Source organism: Tenrec ecaudatus, chromosome 3, assembly GCF_050624435.1.
Source record: "Tenrec ecaudatus isolate mTenEca1 chromosome 3, mTenEca1.hap1, whole genome shotgun sequence".
Lineage (NCBI taxonomy): Eukaryota > Metazoa > Chordata > Mammalia > Afrosoricida > Tenrecidae > Tenrec > Tenrec ecaudatus.
The window spans coordinates 153,872,547-153,897,129 of record NC_134532.1 but is presented as its reverse complement, the minus strand read 5'-3'; the positions used below and the strand labels follow the sequence as shown (position 1 = coordinate 153,897,129).

The 24,583-nt window shown below is 40.4% G+C and overlaps 1 protein-coding gene across 2 annotated transcripts in view; it reads right to left on the bottom strand.

Annotated features, from left to right (window-relative positions):
* Positions 1 to 6,017: 6,017 nt before the first annotated feature.
* JCHAIN (joining chain of multimeric IgA and IgM) overlaps positions 6,018 to 24,583 on the bottom strand; it is a 53,074-nt gene continuing 34,508 nt past the window's right edge. For both annotated transcript variants that reach the window (XM_075544239.1, XM_075544240.1), the window contains exons 2-6: positions 14,587 to 14,637; positions 14,168 to 14,261; positions 10,350 to 10,476; positions 8,278 to 8,358; positions 6,018 to 6,994 (exon numbers count right to left, since the gene is read on the bottom strand). In XM_075544239.1, the coding sequence (XP_075400354.1) occupies positions 6,793 to 6,994; positions 8,278 to 8,358; positions 10,350 to 10,476; positions 14,168 to 14,231 (474 nt within the window). In that variant the 5' untranslated portion in view covers positions 14,232 to 14,261; positions 14,587 to 14,637 and the 3' untranslated portion in view covers positions 6,018 to 6,792. The remainder of the gene's footprint in view (positions 6,995 to 8,277; positions 8,359 to 10,349; positions 10,477 to 14,167; positions 14,262 to 14,586; positions 14,638 to 24,583) is intronic.

Genomic DNA, 24,583 nt, shown 5'->3' with positions numbered 1-24,583 from the left:
TGATATTTGACAGAGGGTGAAAACAATAAAGAGGGAAGAACACAGTGCTGGCAAGATTGGATACCTATTTGCATAGGAATAAAGAAGGCTCCAGATCTCGTACTATATACTCAAGATGGATCAAAAATCTAAATATAAAGCCTAGAACTATAAAGATCTTCAAGGTAAAAATAGGGACAAACATAGGGAGCTCATGGTCAAGGAAAGAACTGGAAAGTTTGAAAAATCCATGGGTCACAGGGAAGAGATGAGCCAGTCGGGGTGCAGTATAGCACTGATGAAACACACTTTTCCTCTAGCTCTTTGGTGCCTCCTTCCCTCCACTATCATGACCTCAATTCTAGCTTACAAATCGGATTAGACCAGAACATGTACACTGCTACAGATAAGAGCCCAGAGCACAGGGAATCCAAGATAGATAACCCCCTGAGGGCCAACAAGGAGAGTAGAGATACCAGGAGGATTAGACGAGGGTGGGGAGGAAAAAGGGGAATTGATCACAAGGATCAACCTTTACCCCTCTCCCACAATGAACAACGAAAAGTAGGTGAGGGGTGATGGAGAACCATGTAAGATATAAAAATAATAATCTATCACTTATCAAGAGTTCGTGAGGGAGGGGGGAGGGGAAGAAATAGGGAGCTGATATCAGTGGCTCAAGTGGGAAGAGATTGCTTTGAAAATGATGATGGCGGCATATGTGCAAATGTGCTTGACACACTGGATAGATGTATGGATTGTGATAAGAGATATAAGAGCCCCAATAAAAGTATATATCTTTTTAATTCCACTAAAAGAAACCCTCAGGGTATTGTTTATATCTCCACAGGGAAAGAGGGTCCACACTTCAACCTGGTGTTCCAAGATGTGAATGCAACATATCAGCATGAAGCAGGAAACCAGTAGAGAGGTCTGAGGGGCCAACACCAATCCCAACTATGTGGACAGCCACTCCTCGCCCCAGAAGAATTCACTTCAGAGGACAGCACTTAAGCTACAGCTCAGGGAGAGGGACATGTCTGATCAGAGCACATAAGAGCAAATGACATGGGAGAAAGAGAGAGTAGAACACATCCTGGCCCACCAAGCCTTCAGGATGATACCGCTCAAAAAAAGCCAATGCACAGAGAGGACCACATGGGCGGCCCCACTATGAGACACGACATCCCTCACTGACCCGTAGCCCTACAGGGGACAACACTAGAGACACAGTATGGGAATTACACCCGATCTGAACCCACCACACCAAGGCAAAACACTAAAGTGTGCAGCAGAGCAGCAAGGGGAGCAGAGTAAGGAAGTCCCAAGGGAGTACCAAAAATAGACTTTGGGGCCAGGGCGTGGCACCCCATCAGACTCGAACAGAAAACACTCCTAAAAGTCAACAATCAGACCTTGAAGTATTTACAGGCTTTTCTTTTGTGTGTGTGTGTGTGTGCGCGCGTCATTGTTTTTTTCTTGTTTTCTTTTCTTTCTTTTTTTTTTGCTTTGTTTTGTTCTATCTTGTTTTTGTGCAATTACTGCCTCTGCAGGTCTATCTAGATAAGATAGGCAGGATAGACAGGAGCAGAAAACAGCAGGACCAATGATTCTGGGGGACATGGGAATGGGGAAGGTGGGGGAAAGGAAGTAGTGTTGACAAACCCAGGGACAAGGGAACAACAGGAGAATGTAGGAGGCCTGGTAGGGCTTGATCAAGGGCAATTAACGGCGAGGAATCACTGAAACCCAAATGAAGGCTGAGTATGATAGTGGGACAAGAGGAAAGTCAAAGAAAATAAAGGAAAGAGCTAGGAGGTAAAGGACATAGCAGTCTAAATCCAGGCATATACATATGTAAATGTATTTATATACGATGATGGGGAAATAGATCTATGTGCATATATTTATAGGTTTAGTATTAGGCAGCAGATGGACATTGGGTCTCCACTCAAGTACTCCCTCAATGCAAGAACACTTTGTTCTATTAAACTGGCATTCCATGATGCTCACCTTCCCGACAAAATCACTGAAGACTACGTGGGTACATAAGCAAATGTGTTAAAGAAAGCTGATGGTGCTCACATGGAAGAAGCACACCAGCCTGTGTGATCACAAGGTGTCTCAATAGGATCAGGTATCAGGCATCAAAGAACAAAATATCAAATCATTGTGAATGAGGAGGAGTGTGGAGTGAGGACCCAAAGCCCATCTATATTTCACTGGACATCTCCTTGCACACAACTTTCCTCTAGTTCTTAAATGCTTCCTCCAATATCATGATCCCAGTTCTACCTTACAAATCTGGCTAGACCAGAGAATGTATGTACATTGGTACAGATAGGAACTGGAAACACAGGCAATCCAGGACAGATGAACCCCTCAGGACCAGTGGTCAGAGTGGCGATACCAGGAGGGTGGAGAGAAGGTGGGGTGGAAAGGGGGAATCAATTACAAGGATCTCCATATAGCCCTCTCCCTGGGGGACAGACAGCAGAGGAGTGGGTGAGGGGAGACTTCAGTCAGTGTAAGACATGACAAAATAATAATGATTTATAAATTATCAAAGGTTCATGAGGGAGGGGGTCAGAGAGAAAATGAGAGAGGATGAAATGAGGAGCTGATGCCAAAAGCTCAAGAAGAAAGCAAATGCTTTGTGAATGATGATGGCAACAAATGTGTCTGCCACAATGGGTAGATGTATGGATTGTGATAAGAGTTGTATAAGCCCCCAATAAAATTATTTAAAAGAAAAGAAAGAAAAACATCCGCAGAATAAATGGTCAAGAAATTCAGCTGATAAAGTGCAGTGAAACTTCCTCGTTGAAGGCACTGCGGTTCTAAGCTCCCCACCTTGAGCATATGCGGTGGGCAAAGAAGGGGCCTGGAGAAAAAATTAAAGTATCTCTGCATTGCACCACCCTGGCTTGTCTCCATTCCATGGAGACTGATCCATTCGTCCTCTGGAACATACTTTCGCGTTGAAAGAAATGCTTAGCTGGGTGCGAGGCCGCAGTAGAGTTATACTTTTCTGGCTTGGTTGGGTCGCTGCCTGTACACGTCTTCGGAAACAAGTGGAGCCTGAGTCCACAAACGGGCAGAGTGGATAGCAGTAATATGTGCCCTAAATCCACTGTCAAATGTAACTAGAGACAGACACAGAGCAGAAGGCAAAGTGCATTGCCCTATGGTGAATTGTGACTGGGGTCTTAAAAGCTTGTGCATGCCGCTCCCGGTCTCTCCCATCCAGAGCAAAAGAGAGTGATAAAACTCTAAGGTACACAATGTGTCAGATGGACTAGTGAACTACATGGACATCAGTTTCCATGGTCTTGAGGCTAGAGAACTGGATGGTGCCTGGCTGCCACTCCCAAAATGGATCACATTCGATAATCGGGGATAGAATGGGAGAAAAATAAGGAACAAAATGCAAAAGCATGAAAGAGACTAAGCTTGCTGGTCAGCCAGGGATTGGTGGAACTCCTGGTAGTGACCATTAGCCCTGTGGGGGTCTGGAAGTGACCCATTCCCATGGTTCAAGTTCCAGCTAAACAATGAATGTGTCTATAAGGGACCTAAATCCCACAAGTGAGGCACACGAGCCTTAAAACCACCATTTGAGACCGAAAGGTGGACACCGACCCAAGGACAACGTTCCGTAGGGTTAGGAAAGAAGGAGCACCGGAAACAGGTACCACAGAGGGGAAGCAGGACAGACGGCATGGAGGGACTGCAATAAATGAAATGAAACAAAACGTGTCTGAATTGCCGAATGGAAAAGTGATGATCTATCTGCTCTGTAGACCTTTCAGGACTCAAAGAACATAATCAATGTTACTGCATCGTACATGGAGAAGTCTGAAATGGTGTGTGTGTTAGCCGTCTATCTTCTCAACAAAAAATAAATGATTGTTAAGAGAAAATATCACAGTAGCCTTAAGTGACAGCAGAACATGTGGATTCAACGTATTGGCACCATAGACCTGGCATGAAGAAGCATTTTACTCCTATTGTTCATTAACATGATTTTTCTCTAGCTCATGGCAAGTGTGCTAATTAGGTAAGTGACTGTCTTAGAAGGAACTACACACAAGGAAAGCATTTCCCACCAGTAGTGCCCACACAGGTCTGTTTGATTGATTTTTAATGTCATCCACTTAAGTCAAATGTAAAAGGGGGTGGGAAATATAAAATAATAGATTTAAAACATCAGCAAGTTGGCCATATTAAGCCCAGGGATGTCATATGAACTTTCAGAGTAGGTTACAATCATTGCCGGGGTACATTTTTGAAACAAGGCAAGGCTAAATTAGCAGAATGATTAGGTTTTCATTGTCATTTATTACAGGAGTGCATCAATCAAATTATGAATTACTCACGGAGTTGGTTTTCTCATTTATCATGTGAGAGTAAAATCCAAATAGTTACAGTAAAGATTAAAAGAGAAAACCTTCATTAAGTGAGAAATCAGTTGGTACATGAAAGAAGTTCACATTGTCATCATCATTAAGTCAGACAGAACATAATTGGGTACTGTGTTAATTTGGGTTCTCCAGAAGCCATTTGTCATTGAACAAGATGACATTAGAGATGCAAGAGATTTATTAAAGCAGACACCTGTGATGGAGAATGAGGAGGGAGCTGAAAGGGGTGATAGTGAGTTTCTTGTGAGGCAGTTTATCATCAAAAAATCTAGCATGGTGCCTTGTGAGTGATAAATATTTAATAAACATTACTGATTAATTCAGCCAAAGACGTGGCCAAGCTTTTCCCAGTGGCAATATCCTAGCCAATGAGGTTTACCAGAGGCATGATTATGCTAATTGAAAGAAAAAAATAATTGGTCAAAATCACATGCAATGCAATCACTCAAAAAGATTTGTCTTTCACACATCGAAGATATGATTCCTGATGAAGTCTACAGCTATACCTCAAGAAACAGTACACTGATTGCTATAAACACAATGTAAATTATTCAAAATTATAGCACCATTCTATCTAGCAGGGAAGCAATAAAGCAGAAAAAGCACACCAGCCTGTGTGATCATGAAGTGTCCACAGAAATATGTATCCGAAGTTCAAAAACAAACAATCAAACTGATGTGAAGGAGCGTAAACAAAGTGAGGTCCAAAGCCAACCTGCAAGATAATTACACAGTCCCTCCCAGAAGGGCCACATGCAAGGGATATATCCAAGGTGCAATATAGCACTCATGAAACACATGGTTGTGCCTCATTAATCTTGTTAGACCTGCGTTTGTTCATTTGTATGATTAAGATCACTCAATACATGACATCCAAGATAGATAAACCCTTCAGAAAGAGCAATGATAGTAACGACTCCCTGAGGGTATGGGAAGAGGTGGGGCGGGGAGGAAGGGGAACCAACAGCAATGATGACTGCATAACCCCACTCGAGGGGAACGCATAACAGAATTGTTGGTGAATGGATACATCGGATGGTGTAAGATATGGAATAATACTAATACTAATATATAAAATAAGGGCCCCTGGGGAGTAGGGTGGGGGAGGGAGGGTATGAAGGGAAGCCAATATCAAAGAGTTAGAGAAGAAAGAAAATGTTTTGAAAATGATGGTGAGAGCAAATGTACAATTTTGCTGGATCTAATTAAATTAAGGATTCTGTAATATCTGTAAGTGCTCCCAATAAAATGATTTTTTAAATTATAACATCATTAAAAGTAAACCACAAAAGGAAATAGAAAACAAGAGTCTCAAGAAACTGGCTTTGCATCGACTGCAAATCCAGAGTTAGCATTTACTTTCCACAGACCTGTTTATCAATTGGACTTGATTTCTGCCGTGAAGAAATGTTGCCTGCCAGCATCATTGCTGTGTGGATCCGGAGGGACTTTGCCTTTTCATTTAATTTTAGGTGGAAAATGACAACTCTTTATCTCAAATGTGTGCCTGTACATACTTCAAACTGTTCATCAGAAATCAATTATATTTTAACTTACAAGCAAAAAAATTAACACGGACAAAATTTTTCCAATAAATTATGTCACACAGGAATATGCTTATAAATCTATTTAATTGGTCAAACTGTGCTAGAGAATATATATTTGGGATACAGAGTTCTTTAGATTCAGTGACAAGATGGATGATTTCTCTTATACTAACCTGATTATCAAAATAAAGATTTTAAAATTGAAAAACTTGTATCAACTGCTTCCAAGACTGTTATACCAAAATATAATGTTCAATCATGTATTTAGTGACATCATGTTCTGATAATAAGTTTCCTAATCATGTGCTCCCATTTTTAATATTTTTAAAAGTCTTTTCAAATATCTTTCTTAATTATTATTTTTCTAAGAAATATTTGCCTAAATGTGATACATAAATTTTCTCTGCACAGCAATACTTTTTAAACAGAGGAAAGGGATGTAAAAGCAGTGGCTCTCCAAGTCAAAGCCCATCCTCCACAAAAAGGTAAAATCTCAGGAGGTCTCCTTTGTACTCTTTGTGTTTTATTTTCGTTCACTTGTCTATTTTTTTTCATTATATGAGGAATGACATTCCTAAGGAGGTGTGCTCCTTCAGGTAAGCTTGAGAAGTAAGAAATTTAAACACTTTGTATGGACCTACTAAAGAGAAGGAATTATCCAATAAATGTAACAATAATGCTATTATGTCAATTATTTGCTGGGGAGTGGGATAAGGCAGTTTTACATTATCCAGAAAATATGTTCATGACCATAACTTCCTTCGTAGTCCATATATTACCATTCTAGACTGAAATGGAGAGCCTTACAACACGAGGAGCTGGGCAGTCAGCAATGACGTCAGCTAGTCAGTATAGCAGGAGTCCGGGGTCAGGGACGTTCGCACCATGTAGGTCTTCCCAGCATAGGTCAGTGGGACCACGTTAGTGTAGCACTTGTTTCTGTCGTAAGTATAGCAGGTGTCCTCTTCATCACAACCGTTGCTCTGGGTGGCAGTGACCATCTGATTGTCCAGCTCCACTTCTGCAGGATCACATTTCTTGCAGCTGCAAAACAAAATGTCTACATTAGCACCATCAACTGCTGTCTCGAAATCTGAGTGACTATGCATTTCTATCTACGCTCAGTCTGCTCCGCCAGCTCTGGCCTGACAACCGAAAAAAACAAAAAAGGAAGTTTCTTTTCAGCCCTCAGCAGCTCTACAATGCCACATCGTCATTTAGAAGATTTGTCAACCTTTAAGACATAACAACAAACTCCATAACTACAAAAAAACAATGTAACTCACTCACTGCCATCAAGTTGATTCCAACGCATAACAAGCCTATAGGGCAGGGCAGAACCGTCCCCATGGGTTTCTGAGACAGTGAATCATGATGGAGCAAAAAGCCTCCCGAGGAACAAGGAATGGTCGATGGTTTTGAGGGACTGACCTAGTAGTTACCAGGCTAACAAAGGCTCCTCACAAGATCACCCACTCACCCACTCACCCACCCAACCACCCACTCACTCATTCACCCACCCACCCACTCACTCACTCACCCACTCATTCGTCCACCCACTCACTCACTCACCCACTCCCTCATTCAATCACTCACTCACCCACTCAACCACTCACCCACCCAATCACCTACCCACTCACTCACCCACTCATTCACCCACTCACTCACTAACTGCCATTGAGCCATTTCAGACTCATGGCGACCCTGTAGGATCAGGGTAGAACTGCCCCTGCCGGTTTCCAAAACTGTAAGTCTGTCCAGTAATACAAAGTCTCATCTTTCTCCCAGGGAACAGCTAGGGTTTGGAGCTGTCTGACCCAGTTTAACAGCCCAATTTACGCACTTGGCCACCAGGGTTTCCCAAACCAGATAGCTAGTCAGACGACATTCTTTTGTCCACATGCGTGCATACGACAACTGCTAGTGTGATGGGGTTAATCAGAACTGCAAACATGGTTTAAATGTATAGTGACAAGCAAGATAACATTTCAAATTTAAAAAAAACTGGATGGTGGCTTGTACGGTTGCCAAAGAAATATCTGCCTGTTCATATATCTGAAGTCCCCCTGTTGAAACATTAGAATAAATAAACTCTTCCTGTTCTAATGACAATGACTTCTTCTTTAGAGCAAATTTACAGATGATTTTTATCTGTCTGTGATAAAGATTTGTGAATGTATGATAATTTTTAATGAATAACTTTTAAAAATTCCAATTATATTTGTAATGTTGATACTCTACATAATTTCAAAAACACTCTTATGCATAAGTTTAGTCAAAAGTTATCAACATCTATGTCTATATTACTATGAAGGAAGTTCTCTTACAGGTCAGCCATATTGTACACAAATTGGGTCCTCACTGGTGACGTTGGGTCGGAGATGTTCTCCCTGCTGCCCAAAGGAACGCTAGGACAAAACAAAACAAAATAATTAAAGGAACAGATCATTATAGTGTGGGTAATATTTATATCACAAAACCATACTCACCTGTAAAAACTCTACAGTGATAGTATTACTCTGATTTTTGTGGACATTTGCCATATTTTAAATACTTCCCATTCAAAATAAATCTCCCAGCAGCAATGCTATGAACTACTTTGACTCACTTGGCCAGTCCTACTCTTCCCAGGGAGGTGTGTGTGCACTGTCAATGAAGCAGACAACACCAACAGAGCAGCATGTGCCCAAGGACAAGGCTCGGGTGGCAGAGAGGTTCAGAAAGAGGGACGGAGGGAAGTGAAAAGCACAGAAAGGACATGGGAAGAGGGCTGTCACCATTGTGAGGACTACTGTCAAGGTCATGAAACAGAATGTCTAGGGCTTGGTGAATGGAAAACAAATTTGCTCTGTAAATTTTCACTCAAATAACAATAAAAAGTTTTGCTTTTCACTGGGCAGTGTAAGATAAGATAAAATAATAATTTATAAATTATCAAGGGTTCATGAGGGAGGGAGAGTGGGGAGGGGGCGAAGAAAAATGAGGAGCTGATTCCAGGAGCCTAAGCGGAAAGCGAGAGTTTTGAGATTGATGAGGGCAATGAATTTATAAGTGTGCTTCACACAATTGATGTATGTGTGGATTGTGATAAGACTTGTATGAGCTCCAATAAAATGATTTTTTTTAAGTTTTGTTTTCTAAAGCATCAGGTCAAGGTTTATATTTCCTTGGATGGCACTCACCTCATGAATAAACTTCCTCTATAAACTTCTTCTAATTGAAGTTAACATCTTTATTACAATAAAAGTCATGGCATGGTTTCTACAGACTAACATCCGTAGAATCACTGTTTCTCTTGTTTATGTTCCTTGAGGCAAAACTCTCTTTTCATTGATGTGTCCTCAGTGCCTGGCTGGATGTGTGGTGGCATATGTAATATGTCCAATGTTTGGCAAATGAATGGAAAAACATCTTATTTTAGAGATCTGAAGTTAGCCTACGTGACCTGTCCGAGTTCATGAAACTAATAGGCAGCACAGCTAGGACTAACACAGACAGCCCTTGATTTGCTGATACCCCAGGGAAGCGAAGTCATGTGTGTCAACCCATTCAGGCGTTTCCACAACTTTAAAATCTCAGTTAACTTATCATTTCTCTCCTTCCGTACTGCTCTCTACCAAAGAAAACGCAAACAAAACATGTCTCTAAACACGCATAGATGAACTGGAAACTTGATAGCAATTTTTGTTTACTCGTCTTTTTCCCTGTTTAATGAGAAAATTGACATTTGGCATGATCCAAATCTTGGTGACATAGATGTAAGCATCCGCTTCCCCGCGGAAGGGAAGGGAAGGGAATGCTATTCTCTTTCTTTTAGGAGAACTTGACGGGAAGGAAAACTGGTTCCATTAAAAAGGCGGGGAAAGAGTGGTTCATAAGGAAGGCATTACTGATTGGATACAACAGGAATTTCACTTCTCCAACATTATTAACATCAAATAAGAATCATAGAACATGTAACCAATTAGTCAATTTAATCAATCCACCTTATCATTATGCAGACACATGAGTGCCATGTAAAATACTCATGGTACAAAACCATGCCTTTAGAGTTATATGCCTTTCTGTTTGAGTTGATCAAGGGCAACGGAAAGCTCTGATTCAAATGGAAATAACTCTGTATAAACAGGGTGTGTTGGTGATTAGATCAGAACCTTGCTTCATTTAATTTTACCAACTAGTTTTGAGATTGTGTGGCCTTCTGTTTATGTCCCCTCAATGCCCAACTTTTGTAAAATTGGCTCATGGCCCATTAACTGGATTCAACCTCATGACAGTGCAACATTCCACAAAGGAAAAAAATGCATAGGTATTACATTCTATGTTTAAAATCATCTATGTTTAGAACGCATCTCCACTTATAAGATGGCGGGGGGGCAAAATAAAGAAAGTCACATACATAATCCGGATGTTTTGTTCCAAAATGTCTTCACTAGGATCTTCTGTGGAGGGGATGCTCCTGGAAGTAACTCGGACACATTTACACTTGTTGTCAACAAGAACCGTCCCTTCATCTTTGTCTTGGGCTTGAAAGGCAAAGCATATTAAGAAAGGGAAATGTTATTTGTAGACTTTGAATTAGCTCTTTCATCGTCAGGAAAAAGAAAGTGATACAAGGATGGTCGGAAGCAGCTTTCTGTGTGTTTCCCTCCCTAACCTAATGAACGAAAGGCCAAAGCACATTGCTGGTTGCCAGGTCAGGCAGGTGGGAGGGAGGTGAGGTGTATCTCTTAAGCAGGTACCACCTTTGTGTTGAGTGAGGATGAGGGGAAATCTAGAAACAGACAGTGCTGATGACTGTATCGCATAGGGAATGTAAATAATGTCCCTGAGTTGAACACATAAAAACGGTTGAAATGGCTTGTTATCTATATATTTCACCACAATAAAAAAAAGGGGGGGGGAATCTTACAGTGATAAAAATCCAACTGAACTCTAAAAAGAACGTTTTTCTTCCTTCCTTCCTTTTCTTCTTCTTTCTCTCTCTTCTCTTCTTTCTCTCTCTCTTTTCTTTCTTTCTTTCTTTCTTTCTTTCTTTCTTTCTTTCTTTCTTTCGCTTTCCCCCCTTGATCTAGTTTACAAGGGAACCTAGGACAATTCTGGTTCTAATGGAGACACATGCTTCTAACAGAGACAAAGGTTCTAAATAATGTAGACTTGGGAAAACCACTGTCAAATGCCAAACTGAGAGACGAAGCAGAAATCACATTGGATTTTTCCCAGACAATTGACTGAAAGCTAAGAAAAATGTTAGCCTTCATAAATCCAGTTTTTAATGCCACTTCCTTCCTTAACTCCCATCTCTCTCTTTTTTTTACTTCTTCTTCAATTGAATTAGAGCTAAGAACAGGCATGTTCTACCCTAAGATAATCCTATTATATAAGACTTATGTAGTCTTCACCACAACTTTCCTAAAGGGAATTAGACTCTTCTTTGTCATAATATGAATCAGATTATCATGGTATAATGATTCAACAAAATTTAAAAGTGCTGCACTTATTAAAAATTCTTATAAGAATTCTTTTAAACATGGCATGTACACAGAAGTAAAGCATTACAAATTTACAAAAGAAAATTTAGAAAATATTGAGGATAACAGTCTGTGGTCACTATAATATGTCCTCATATAGAAAAAAAGCTAATTTATTAATGACCATTAGAGCCCTAGCTCTGAATGTCTAATGTTGTATTGTTGAATTTTAACCTTAGACAGATGGTGTGGTAAATGTTTAAATATAAAGAAAGAAAACTTATTCTCTGACTTACATCTGTGAATACCTAGGTATTTAGAAGGCTAATTATATCCTTATTTTAATAATACTAAGTGAATAATTACAATGATAAGTATTTTTAATTCTTATAATTTTAGCAAAATGACATGTCACTCATTAAGCCTCAATTAATAAGAAAACGATTTAGCAGATGCACTAGAGTTATAAAGGTTAGATAGGAAAATTGTTTGTAACTGGAAGTCCAATTGTTCCTGAGATGATTCCCAAAGCAGAGAGGATCTAATTGCAATATTTCTGTCTTAATGAAAAGTCATTGCAAGACACCGTAAAACCACGATTACACTCATCATTGCGTCACATGCTGCACAATGCATTGTCATTACTGGAAAGTTCTTACTGAAGCTTCTGACAAGCTTCTTCTGCACGGCATTAGAGAGGAAGCATCATGACGTCAATGCAAAATAGTAATATAACTCTTATTAATGCTCTGAAAGCAGTAAGATGACCTAAATGTATCCTCTTCTCTCTTCCTGTCTCTCTAACGTTTTTCTCAGGACAGTACAAATGACTACCCAAAAGCCTACATTAATCCTTAAGGAAGTGACTTGACCATAAAGTCTTAAATAGAAAATGTCAGATAGTTTCTTTCCTTACTAGGACCCCGGGGAGAAACAAACTATCATTACTATTAAACAAACATAGGCAGTCTGATATTTCTGTTAGAAAATATATGACTGCTTTCAATTTGCCAGAATGTACAGGATTTTAACATCCACCCTCCACCGGCAGTGTTTTCCCTAGTAAGCCTATTATTATGTACTGTGCCTTACTTTATCTCCAGAGCACTTGAGACACAGTTCGTACTCAGTAAATACTTGGTTAAACTCAGGTCAAATAAGGAAGTAGATTTAATAACATGTACTAGACATGACAAATGAGCTTGCTAAAAGATAATTCCCTTATGCAGGTGGAATAGGAGGACAGTCATTAGGAATATGAGCTGTCAATTCTTCTCTCACTTTTTTGCTATTGACCTTTGACAAGTCAGGCACTTGCTTAACTACCTCGACCTTCTGCTGGAGGTAATGAAAGCACGCATCCTCACATGAGTCTGAATCTACTTGATGGAGGCAGGGAGGGAGTATCTTCACATAGGGAGCTCTGGTTGCGCTGTTGACTACGCGTTGGACTGTCAACTGCAAGCTCTCCGCAGAGCAGGACGAGGCCTTCTGGGCCCATCAAGATCCCAGCCTCGGAACCCTCGTGCAGGGTCACAGGGAGGCAGAGTTGACTGGATGCGGGTGGGCTTGGGTTTGGTATCCTCACATGGCTCTTGTGAGAATTCAATGGAGGAGCCTATCTAGAGCAGCTAATACAATGCCTAGAAAAAGAAAGAAGTTCAAACTGTCTGCCACTGAGTCAATTCCAACTCACAGGGACCCTATAGATCAGAATGAAATTGCCTCTGTGCGTTTCCCACACTACAAATCTTAATGAGAGTAGGAAGCAGCTTCATCTGTCTCCAGTGGACCGGCTGCTGGGCTCAAACTGCTGATGGTGCTGTGAGCAGCCACGCTCAGAAACCACCAGGTTCCACACAGTCCCTAGACCATCATACGTATTCAGTAAATGTGAATTATTGTGTATGGATTTATGTTGTGTTTGTCTAACAAAGATGTTCATGTATATATATTTTATAATGTTTTATGCATATACATATTTCAATATTATTGTTTTTAAAATCTTATTTGAAAGTTGATTCTTAATGTTAAGTTAGTATAAAAATACATATAAGTATAATGACTATTCTTAATTGTATTTCAATCATGATCATTCTTCAGCATCAGAAATTATTAAGCCGGCTGAATTATATCTCTTCTAATTTGTGTGGCTTTCTAAGTTGAAATTATTTAATACTGTACTTCGAGATTTAGTATGTATACCATTTTCTCTGGTTACTTAAAAGTTCCATATGCAAAATAACTAAAGTTTAGTCATCAAGTTATAGTCAATGAGTATAACATTAAACATTGTTAAAGGATCATAGCAAAACTGTGGATTCCAATCCCTGAGAACTATTAGAATTAATGTCAGTCTCCCTGGGGAAATAAATTGCAATGCATTGTACCTACTGTAATTATTACTTCACTGTTCCAGAATACTAATAGACCCAAGGGAGAATTCCTGATTTTCAAGACTCAATATAGAGACCCATAAATATGGCTATCTAAAGTCATCCAGAAACATCTATGTTCTGGTTCTTTAGGATGAAGCAGGCAAACAAATAAGAGGAAAATATATAGAAAGAATTGTGCCCGAGTTGCACCTATGTAAAGATTGCTGCCCATATACAGATTAAGGCAGGTTAGAAAAATGTGACTGGCTAGCTGACCAGCAAAACACCAACATAAATGCTTTGATCTGAAGATTAGCTCCATACTGCAGTTTTAATCTTACTTAGGTTTATTTCTAAATACCACATACCTGTCACAAGAACAGCTTGAACAAAAATGGCCAGGAGTCCACAGAAAAGCAAATGATTCCTCATCTTGCCTTCACGTCTTTTGAAAAACTAGAGCTAAAAGGTCAGGGTTAAGGTGTGTGATCTACAAGGAGTTTGCAAATGACGGTACTTCTGTTTTCTTAAAATAACACACCAGGCAGCTAGTGAACTAAAAACAATCTCAACTGCGGTTGAAGTCTGAAATTTAAATGATGCTTTAGAAAGAAATGTGTTGCTCACATTTGGGTATCTTCTCCCAAAGCAACCCAATAACCTAGGCTTGGATACAATCCTTTCTATTGTATTTGTTGTATTTACTCTACATAATTAAATCACAAGGCTAGTGATTTCAAGACAGGAACCCATTAAGAATATTTAAAAGGATTCTCAACTTTGTTACCTGGATATATTTATAAACGTCTTCCAATCAAACGTGTGAAGCTTGTCATGCCTAGAACAACAAATAAAAGGCATGAAAGGAGGAAGAATCGATGAACATTCTTTAAGGTCCTGATGATATCTGTCATGTTTTTCCCCACTAGCCCTTACCTTACCAGCTGACAGATGAAAGCGTATGTCTATGTTTGTGTATTTTCCATACTCTGATTACTCTCGATTATTTTATTTTATGTAAGTTCAATATGGAACTGGAATTAGGGCAACAGGAAGGTGGGTGAGGGGAGATGAGGGCAGCATAAGATAAGATAAAATAATAATTTATAAACTATTAATGGTTCATGGGGGAGCTGGGAGTGGGGAGGGGCAGGGAGGAGAAAAAAGAAAAATGAGCTGATTCCAGGAACCCAAGTGGAAGGCGAATTTTGAGAATGACGACGGCAATGAATGTATAAGGGTGCTTTACTTAATTGATGTATGTATGGATTGTGATAAGAGTTGTATGAGCTCCAATAAAATGATTTCTTTTTTTAAAAAAGAAATTGGTGAACAGTAAGCTGATCACTTGCCACCTTTTAATTTGATAGCAACTTTCATTAAGACTGACCAATCCATTAGCACGGTTCAGAAATGTAAAACCAGGAGATAATTTTCATTTTAAAATCTAAAACATAAAAGTGAAATCATTGAAATATTTCTTGCAATTTTTTCACCTAATTAGTGACATCAAGTTTTAATCTGAGTTGGTTTTCAGACAGAACATCTCCCCTCCTTCCACCTACTAAAACCACCAACTTGCTAAGATACCCGATCTCTTAAGCACGATTGGTTTCAAGAATACTCTGATTCCACTTATAGTCAACAATATCTAAATCATGTTACTTTAGCTTCTCAGCTCTCTAATTTTTGAAGAGTCTCCTAAAATGTTTAAAAGACATACTATAGAAATAGTTTAGGATCAAAAGTAGATTTCATAATTAACAGCAGAAAATGGAAGAATAAAAAAATTAAAGGCTAACACATCATTTCAATATACTCCATGCCTGTTGCTGTTGTTTTTAGGTACCACTGAGTCAGTTCCATTGATAGCAACCTTTTGCACAATAGAAAGAAACCCCACCTGGCCCTGCGCTGAGCTCACAATGGTGCCTGCCTGTGCTTGAACCCTTGCTGCAGCCGCTGTGTCCATCATCTCATCGAGGGCCTTGCTCTTGTCTGTAAGGTTCTTATACTGTGGTGCCTGAGTGTCGCAGTGATGCTGAACGTATGTCACTGGGCTTTCAAATGCCAGCACAGTCACCCAGAGTAAGCAGGTATCAGCGGAACTTCCAGACTAAGAATAGACTACAAAGAAGGAATTAGCTGCCCCCTTGGGAGGAAGTAGCCACTGAGAACCTAACGCACAGTATTCAATGCCCAGCAGGGACAAAATGCCAGGCACCAGAATATGCTATACTGTACTGTCAGGCTTCACTAATTTCTACTATCAGTAGAATTTGGAAATGACTTAGGTTTAAACAAAATGTCTCGATGCACATGAACAATTACATCTATTAGAAAAAGAAACAGATCTGAAAGTACATTAATTTAATTTGTGGTTAATGTGTTAAAACTACATCAACCGCTAGTGATAGATTCTAAAGGAAAAAAAAGATTCTAAAGGATTTTCTAGACTACAATTTTAAGATATATATTCTTTTTTAAAAAGCTCAGGACAACCCGTCAGTTCAGAGCAGAAGGGCCCATGTGGGTTTCTGAGGCTGGAAGCGTTGACTGGAGCAGAAACCCTCCTCTCCCTCCCTCAGAGCAACTAGCAACTGGTGGGTTTAAATCACTGCTCTTGTGGCTAGCGGCTCAAGGTGTAGTCACTGCACCACCAGGGCTCCCTAGAAAGGCCTGTGGCTCGGGTTTATTCTGTACCACACGAGGCTGTCTTAAGTCAGAATCAAATGGGCAGCAACAGTTTTGTTTTTAACCTGAGAAAAGCATTATAGTTGACATCCCTGCTCTTTTAATTTTGCAATTTTGTGTTCTAACTGTGAAAATTATGCATCTGAAATAAATTATGTTAATAAGAATAAGATGTGGAGATTCAGTTGTCTCTTTTGTCACCAATAGTTGCTTATGGCAACAGTAGCGTCAAAACCAAAAGCTTGCTACCTGATGTCCAGGGATATAACAGGATCCTTTGCCCTGTATGAGGAGCCCGTGGACTATGCGCTGAACTGCTAACCACAAAGTCAGTGGTTTGAACCCAACAGTCCACCTGGGGGAGAATAATGAGGCTGTTTGCTCCTGTAAAGATTTACAGACTCAGAAATGCAGAGGCCGATTTTCTCTGTCCTACATGAATCAGACTTGACTGGATGTCAGTGAGGTCCTTGGTTTTGGGGGTTTTTTTTGGTAGCCCCAGAATCATTTGTAGTATGGCATCCCAATCAAAATTTTTAGGAAGGAAACCTTGGAATCTGCATTGTGTTAAAGCATCCAAGTTAGTTCTGAAAGTTTGAAAACTGGCAGGTGGGAGGGTGGGAAATAACTAGTCACATCAATATAGGACCTTTTTAACAAATAAACGTACTGAAAACTTGGCTGAGCTTTACCCCTATTTTTATAGCTCAGTGTGATGTGTAAAATATTTCCTATTCCTTTTGATGGTCTAAATTTCATTTGCTTTGTGGTTGTTGAGAAAATACATGGCAAGGCATCCATCAATTCAACCGTTGCTACGTATACAGGCTAGTGACATAGATCACACGCTTCAAGTCATTTTACAATTATTCAACCTGCTTGATATCCTTCTTAGCATTAATGAAGTAAATCCATGAACACATAACACAATATCTATCAGCCCAGGATTGATTTTCACACCATTTCTTTTCCAGTTTATGTATATTCTTCTCACACACGTAAAAAAGTAAACTGTGAGCAGTGAAACCATTTACATGGCAGCGAGTCAGTTTCCTGAGAGCACAGCACATGTTCTCAATTCTACTTTGAGAAATAGCTCCGTTATCTGCATTTGTGTTTGATATTCATGTCATAGGAGGTTCACACACACACCCATCTGGATGAAAGAGATCTGAAAGGTGCTTTGATCTGTCCTTTCTCACTTCCACTCAAGGGTCTCAGTTTCCTGCATAACAGAGAGACTGCGTTCAGCATGTGTTTGAAACCTGTTTGACAGAGGCCGGCGCTTCCCTCCCTCTGGGGATGTTTCATCTGGAGAGACCTACAGCTGACAAATACTCTATTGCCTTGGGACCTAAAGAATACAGTTCCCTTGTTTCCTTTCTCTCTGGATGGTGATTCCTTCTTGGTCTCTTGATCTCTTAATCCTCACTCTCCTCCATTCGCTCATCTTTTCCCTACGTAATTTTATCTAATTCCATCGCTTTGAGCAAGGCACATGCTAAGAATGCTCAAATGCTTAACGCTAGGCCTACACATTGAGCCCATTTAACTTCTATTCATCTTTCTAGTTCACATCTCCGCTTGGCTGTCTAACGGGTAACTAAAACTCAGCCAGGACGCGACAAACCCGCCCAGCCCTGGGGAGGGAGCGTCTTCCCCTGTCAGCACATGGCACCACCATTCATTCACGTGACTGCTCAAGCCGAAATGCTCCTCTTCGATGTCCTTCTTCCCATCTGCCCATACCCAGCCTACGAACATGTCCTGTGGGCTTTAGCCCAATCCAGATGCTAATTCTTTGTGGTTCTACCACTCTCTTCCACATTTTTTTCCTGGACTACAAGAATAGTTACTGTAATTTTTAAAAAAATGAAACTTGTATCTGTCCTAAGTTTGGTGCCTAGTGCTCACAGGTAAGAAACAAAAAGTTATACCCCAAATCTAAAAGAAGCCAGATACTTTCCCCAAGTCTCAATAAGGGCGATGGAACTTAACTTCACGTCATCAATTATTACTCCATACTCCTTCGTCCAGTTTTTAAAAGGCTGGGTGTGGAAGGAGAGTCATTGTTATCAGAAGAGCTGTCGGCTGGAGAGCAAATGCTTTGAGAATGATTGGGGCAGGGAATGTATGGATGTGCTTTATACAATTGATGTATGTATATGTATGGATTGTGGTAAGAGTTGTATGAGTCCCTAATAAAATGTAAAAAAAGAAAAGAGGAGAAAAAATGATTAGGGCAAAGAACGTACAGATGTGCTTTATACAATTGATGTATGTATATGTATGGACTGTGATAAGAGTTGTATGAGCCCCTAATAAATTATTTTTTTAAAAAAAGAAGAAGAGCTGTCGGCCTTATGAAAACAGCAGCGTTTGTGATGAGATACTTTCCTGCCTTTTACCCTTGGGGTGTTGAGCCAACAATCAACACTCATGGAAGCAGCAGTCAAGAAAGCAAATGACAAATTGCAAAATCTGTGTGGAAGACTTTTCACATGTAAAAAAAAAACTAAAAGAATATCATTTTGATGATCAAAATGTTCCTGATGCAAGTCATGGTATTTTCAATCACCTCATATATAAACTGGACAACGAATAAGAAAACTAAAGAAGAATTGGTGGATTTTAATAATGATGTTGGCAAAGAATACCCTGGGCTGTCAGAAGAATGAACAAGAGAAATACAGCCAGACGTGCCTTATAAGAAAGATGGTAAGGCTTCATCTGACATTTTCAGGACATCTTATCCCAGTGGACCAGGCACTACAGAAGAGATCATCATGCTTGGTGTAAGGTTAGTGCTTACAACAGTGAGCATAAACATAGCAGTGATTGTGAGGATGGCACAGGGCCAGGCAACATTTCGTTCTGTTATACATAATGTTGCTGATTCAGAACCTACTCGGCAGCACTTAGCAACAAGAACAATCTTTGGGAAAAGAAAATAAAGGGCATTTTCCTCTCTCCAAAGTCAGACAAGTGACCAGCTCTCTGCCAATGAATCAATTCTGACTCATGAATACTCTAGAAGGCAGAGTAGAACCTCCCTGGTTTCAGAAATTTTAACTCTACAGGAAGAGAAACCTCATCCTTCTCCCGCTGAGTGGCTGGTGGTTTCAAACTGTTGACCTGGTGGTTAGCAGCCAGCAAATAACCACTGCCCCCGCCCCCCCAGGGTTCCTATGAGGCAGACAAGAGCGAGCTCTAAGAAGAAAAGATCACTAGAAAGTGCAGGCTAACTCTATAGAAAGCAGATCGGAGTCTGCCTGGGAAGCAGGGAAAGGGAATGACCCACGGTGACAAAAGGGCACAAGTAAACGTCCAGGTAGGATGGATGCTTTCTATCGATGATAATGCCTGCATGGATGTACCTCTATTTCAAAATTTATCCAATTGTATTTTAAATGTGCCAGATTCATCATATATCAACTTTACCACAATATATTTGCTGTAAAAATATCTACAACCCTTAGTTCTTAAATATGATTTCTCTTGGATGGCCTTTTTCAATTTGAGGAAGTTCCCTTTCATTTCTAGTTTGCCGATAGTTTTTTTGATCAAGAATAAATATTGTACTTCTTCAAATGCTTTTTTCTGGATTTCTTAACTTAAGAGGTTCTGATGACATAGTGACTTATGCAATGGACTGCTAACCACAAGGTTAGTGGTTCACACCTGCCGGCCGCTCTGTGGGGAAAAGATGGCCCCCTATTCTGGGAAAGAGTTACAGCCTCAGACACCCACAGTGGCAGTTTTACCCTATCCTACAGGGTCACTGCGGCTCAGAGCCCTAGTGGTGCAGTGCTTATGCTTTGGGCTGCGATCCGCATGATTGGCAGTTCAAAACTACCAGCAGCTCCACAGGAGAAATACTGGCTGTCTACTTCCATAACAGGTACATGCTTGGAAACACGGGGGGGGGGGGCTGCTGTATGTCAACATTGATGGCAGTGAGTGTGGTTTTTCATAGGGTCACCATGGGTCAGAATAGACTAATGGCAGTGAGCGTGTTTGTTATTACTTTAATGAATCTTTAGGGTTTCTATTGTGTATCTTAGAACAGTCTACCATCATGTGCCACTCTATCACAACAAGTGTACAAGAAACTCACACTACTTTAATACCTTCTAGAACAGTGAGGGCACCAAGAAGTCACCAGTCTGTACTGTTGTTGCCATGCATGCTACTTCCATATAGTCATGCATGTTACATCCGCATAGGCAATATAAACCCACACATGTTTTATTTTGGCTTTTGCCAATTATCAATTATCTTTCACAGAGCAAGTCCAATGCAAGTCAGGGATTCTGACTCAGGAAGCAGGATGATGAAACAAGGGGCCACAGGCTGGTGGATGCAGAAGTAAAAGAATTGGAATCTCTGGACGGTCGAATGAATCCACCAATGGTAGTCCACTAAGAGCTCCTGGGATCAGCAGGCAGTACAACAGGAGATTGAAGAAACTGGTGCAGGATCCAGCTCCAGCAGAAGACAAAGGGCCAAAGAGAATTTGGCTCTGCTTGGGATCGCTCTCTTATACAAAGGTTACACCCCCTCTGCCTGCAACCTGATTGACGGGTTGGGCTCCGCCCCTACATTCACCCATGAGTGTCTAATTGGCAGAGACTTATCACATATTCCTATGTATTTACCCCCAAAGGATGTCATTTCCAGTGCCACTAAGTCCTTTCTGTAAATCCATATTTCTATGTGTATAATTTCCTTCTACCTGGAGAACTTGCTTAATATCTCTTCAAGTATTTTTAACCTCCCAATATCTCTCCTCTCAGGGACTCTAGATACTTAAACATTAGTTGTATAACTAATTGTAGTTGTTTTCCAACAAACTAACACTATGGGTTCATTGTTGTTTTGTTTTTATATAAATTGTTTTGGGTTACTTTTTGTAATTAGTTTATTTTTGACAGTTTTACCAATATACAATTCATATAGCATACATACATTTCAACGTTTGAACCACATTCATCAGAGTTGTGCAACTGTCCCCACCATCAATTCCAGCACATTTCTTCGTCCTTGTACTGGGTGTAGTTAGCTCCCCAGTCCCCATTTTCCACCAGCCTCTCCTATCATGTCCCTTTGAATTTGTTAATCCAATTTTTGTATTATTGGTTTACCAAACCTAACTTTCATACAGAAGACATAGGAAATGTGGGCAAAATACAAACAAATGGCCCAACAACAAGGACAGAATGAAATGGGGAGGGGGGAGGAATCCTCAGTGGAAAACAAAGCAGAAAATATTGCAAACGGTAGCAATTACACCAATTACACCTTGGACAGAAAAGGAGAGCCCCGACGTTTTGAACGAACTCCAACTGCACTAATGCACCTTACAGTGTACTCCATTCTCGGATACCAAGTCCTTCTCCATCTCTGGTCCACGGTTGGAGGGGAGTCACTCGAGGAGCAATCCACATGGGGACCTGTGAATCGGTGTTGGTCTTTCACTGTCATCGCAGCCTTCTGCAAACCGGGTGTTCAGGATTTAAACTCTCATAGCATTCCCTCCTCTGGGTTTGGATTTTACTATTTACAATTCTTGAATCACACAGGCTGGTGTGTTTCCATGTGGACTTGCCCACTCTTGGTCTAATAACTTGTAAATAACTGCTTGGTTCTGGACAAGTCTTTAAGACCCCAAACACTATTCTTTCTGATAGCTGGGCATTGGGTTGCTTCTGTTTTCAGTCATTTTATTGCTATGTCTTTAAGCTCACTAATCTTTTCTTTTGCAATGTCTAATATTCCACTAATTATAGCCATTATAGTTCTCATCTCAGATATTGTAATTTTATTAAATCAAAATTAAATAAGTTTCTTTTACAAGTTTAAATTTGGACTTTTTTACATCTTCCGTGTCCCTACTTAACATGCTGAACCTTTCCTCTAGCTGTTTTAGGGCACACAGAACACAGCTTCACCCTCTATGTCAGGTTATCTTACTGTGGCAGCTGAGTGTTGCTGTGATGCAGGAAGCTGGATCGCAATACCAGCTGCATCACCCAGACAAAAAGAAGAGACTAGGAAGAAAGACCAGGCTACCCATTTCAGTGGAACTATTCATTGAAATCCTTATAAAAAAGTAGTGGAATATCATCAGAAGTTGTGCCAGAAGATGGCCCTCTTCATTGGAAATCGCTCACAACAAAATTAAGAAAGAATTGCTTCCAAAAAAATTAAGTAGATCTTAATAATATGGATGAACTAAAGGTTTCAGGGTCTCCATTTGCTGATGGGGCATGACTCAAAATGAGAACAAACCGTTCTAAACATCCATTAAGAATCCAGTAACGATGGTACAGGACCATACAGTGTTTCCTTCTGTTTTCCGGAGGACCGCTATGGGTTGGAACCAACTCAACAGTATCAAACAATGATAACCACACTGAGAAAGACATTGTGAGTGTGCCTCCCAGGAGCCTAGGACCTGTGAGGCTGTCCAGTGAGGCTGTTGGAGACAGAGACTTCTTGCAGCTGTGCCTTCTCTGCCTTACACTCCAATGATTTCAAGCAGTTCTTCCTCTGGGCCTCAAATACTTATATGCACAATCCAACACCCTCTGCTGGGTACTCAAAGAGCGCCTCGGCTGCTCTTTAAAGTCTCCTCTCCTCCGCTCTCCGGCTCTCTCAAAGCGGCGCACTGGAGCAACTGTACGGCTTTCATTGTTTCTCATCTCCAAGGATCGCAGTCCCCTTGTGCCTAAAGTCCAATGTCTTGAAAATCGTGTGTTTTGTCACATCCTTTGAGTTGTTTCAGGTGACAGAGGAAACCTAGTCTGTTATTCCTTCTTGTCCAAAAAATAGAAGGTTGAGATTTAAAACCAAAAGAAGATCTGAAGCGTTAAGCATTTAGACTGAACTAAAATTTAATAATCGAAAATTATGGGAGTAGTATGGAATCCTCTTAAAACACTGCCACGTTTAACCAAAAAAGTGTTTTTAAAAAAAAAGAAAAACTTGATATACCAAGTTGGAAACAATTATTGAAAAAAGGAAGTAATTTTGTGTTTATATTTATTTAAACTATTCATAACTACAAAGTTTCCCTAGACCTACTCTTCCCACACAATTCATTGTCTATTCAGCAAACACAGAGATCTTTCTGGAAATTCAATCAGAACCCATCCGACTTAAAGTCCTCTATTGGCTTCTCGTTCTACTAAGAATAAATTCGAACTCGTGATCCTGACTGGTGGGTCACTACTCTCCCTTTCACTCATGACTGTCGGCTGAATTTCTGCTCCGCGGTCTCATTTTCTAGTCCCTTTGCTGGAAGTGCTTCCATATTCCTCCCACCACTCAAGTCTCAAGCCAAGCGGCTTCGCCTCAGAGACAACGACGCCCCTGAGGGCTGACAATGCTAGCGAACCCCCCACTCCCGGCCAGTGTGCCCTAGTCTTTTTCCTTCACAAGACTGACCATCCTCAGAAGTGCTTCCTTTCAGTGTTAACCGCCTCCTAATACGAGTCAGAGCTTCTTCAGGACATTATATTCTTCTTGCTTGCTTCTGTTTCAAGAACCTAAAACAGCAAAGCTTCATCAGATAGTGACTGTATAAAGTATGAATTAATAAGGAATATCTTTACAGAGAGTTGAAATCTGCCGTCAAGTTTAAGCCCTCTAACAATCAATACTAATCTCCTTGCTCACTGTGCACCAGATTGTCAATGTGCCTTTTGAAATGTAGCATCCAGATCCGTGTACAGTAGTCCATCTAGAACAACGTGTTGTTAGGTGTCGACAAGGAGGTGCTGATTCATGGTGAGCTGGTATACAACAGAACAAAACACTGCCTGATTTTGTGCCAGCTGCACAATTGTCTGCTTGAGTCATTGTTGCAGCTACTGTGTCAATCCACCTGCTCACTCAAAGGTCTTTCTGTTTCCCTGACACTTCACCAAGCATGAGAGCTTTCTACAGCATTCTTAACCTGTGGGTTGGGACCCGATTCATCACAGTAGCAAAATTACAGTTATGAAGTAGCAACGAAAATAATTTTATGGTTGGGGTCACCACAGCATGAGGAACTGTGTTAAAGGATCACAGCATTAGGAAGGTTG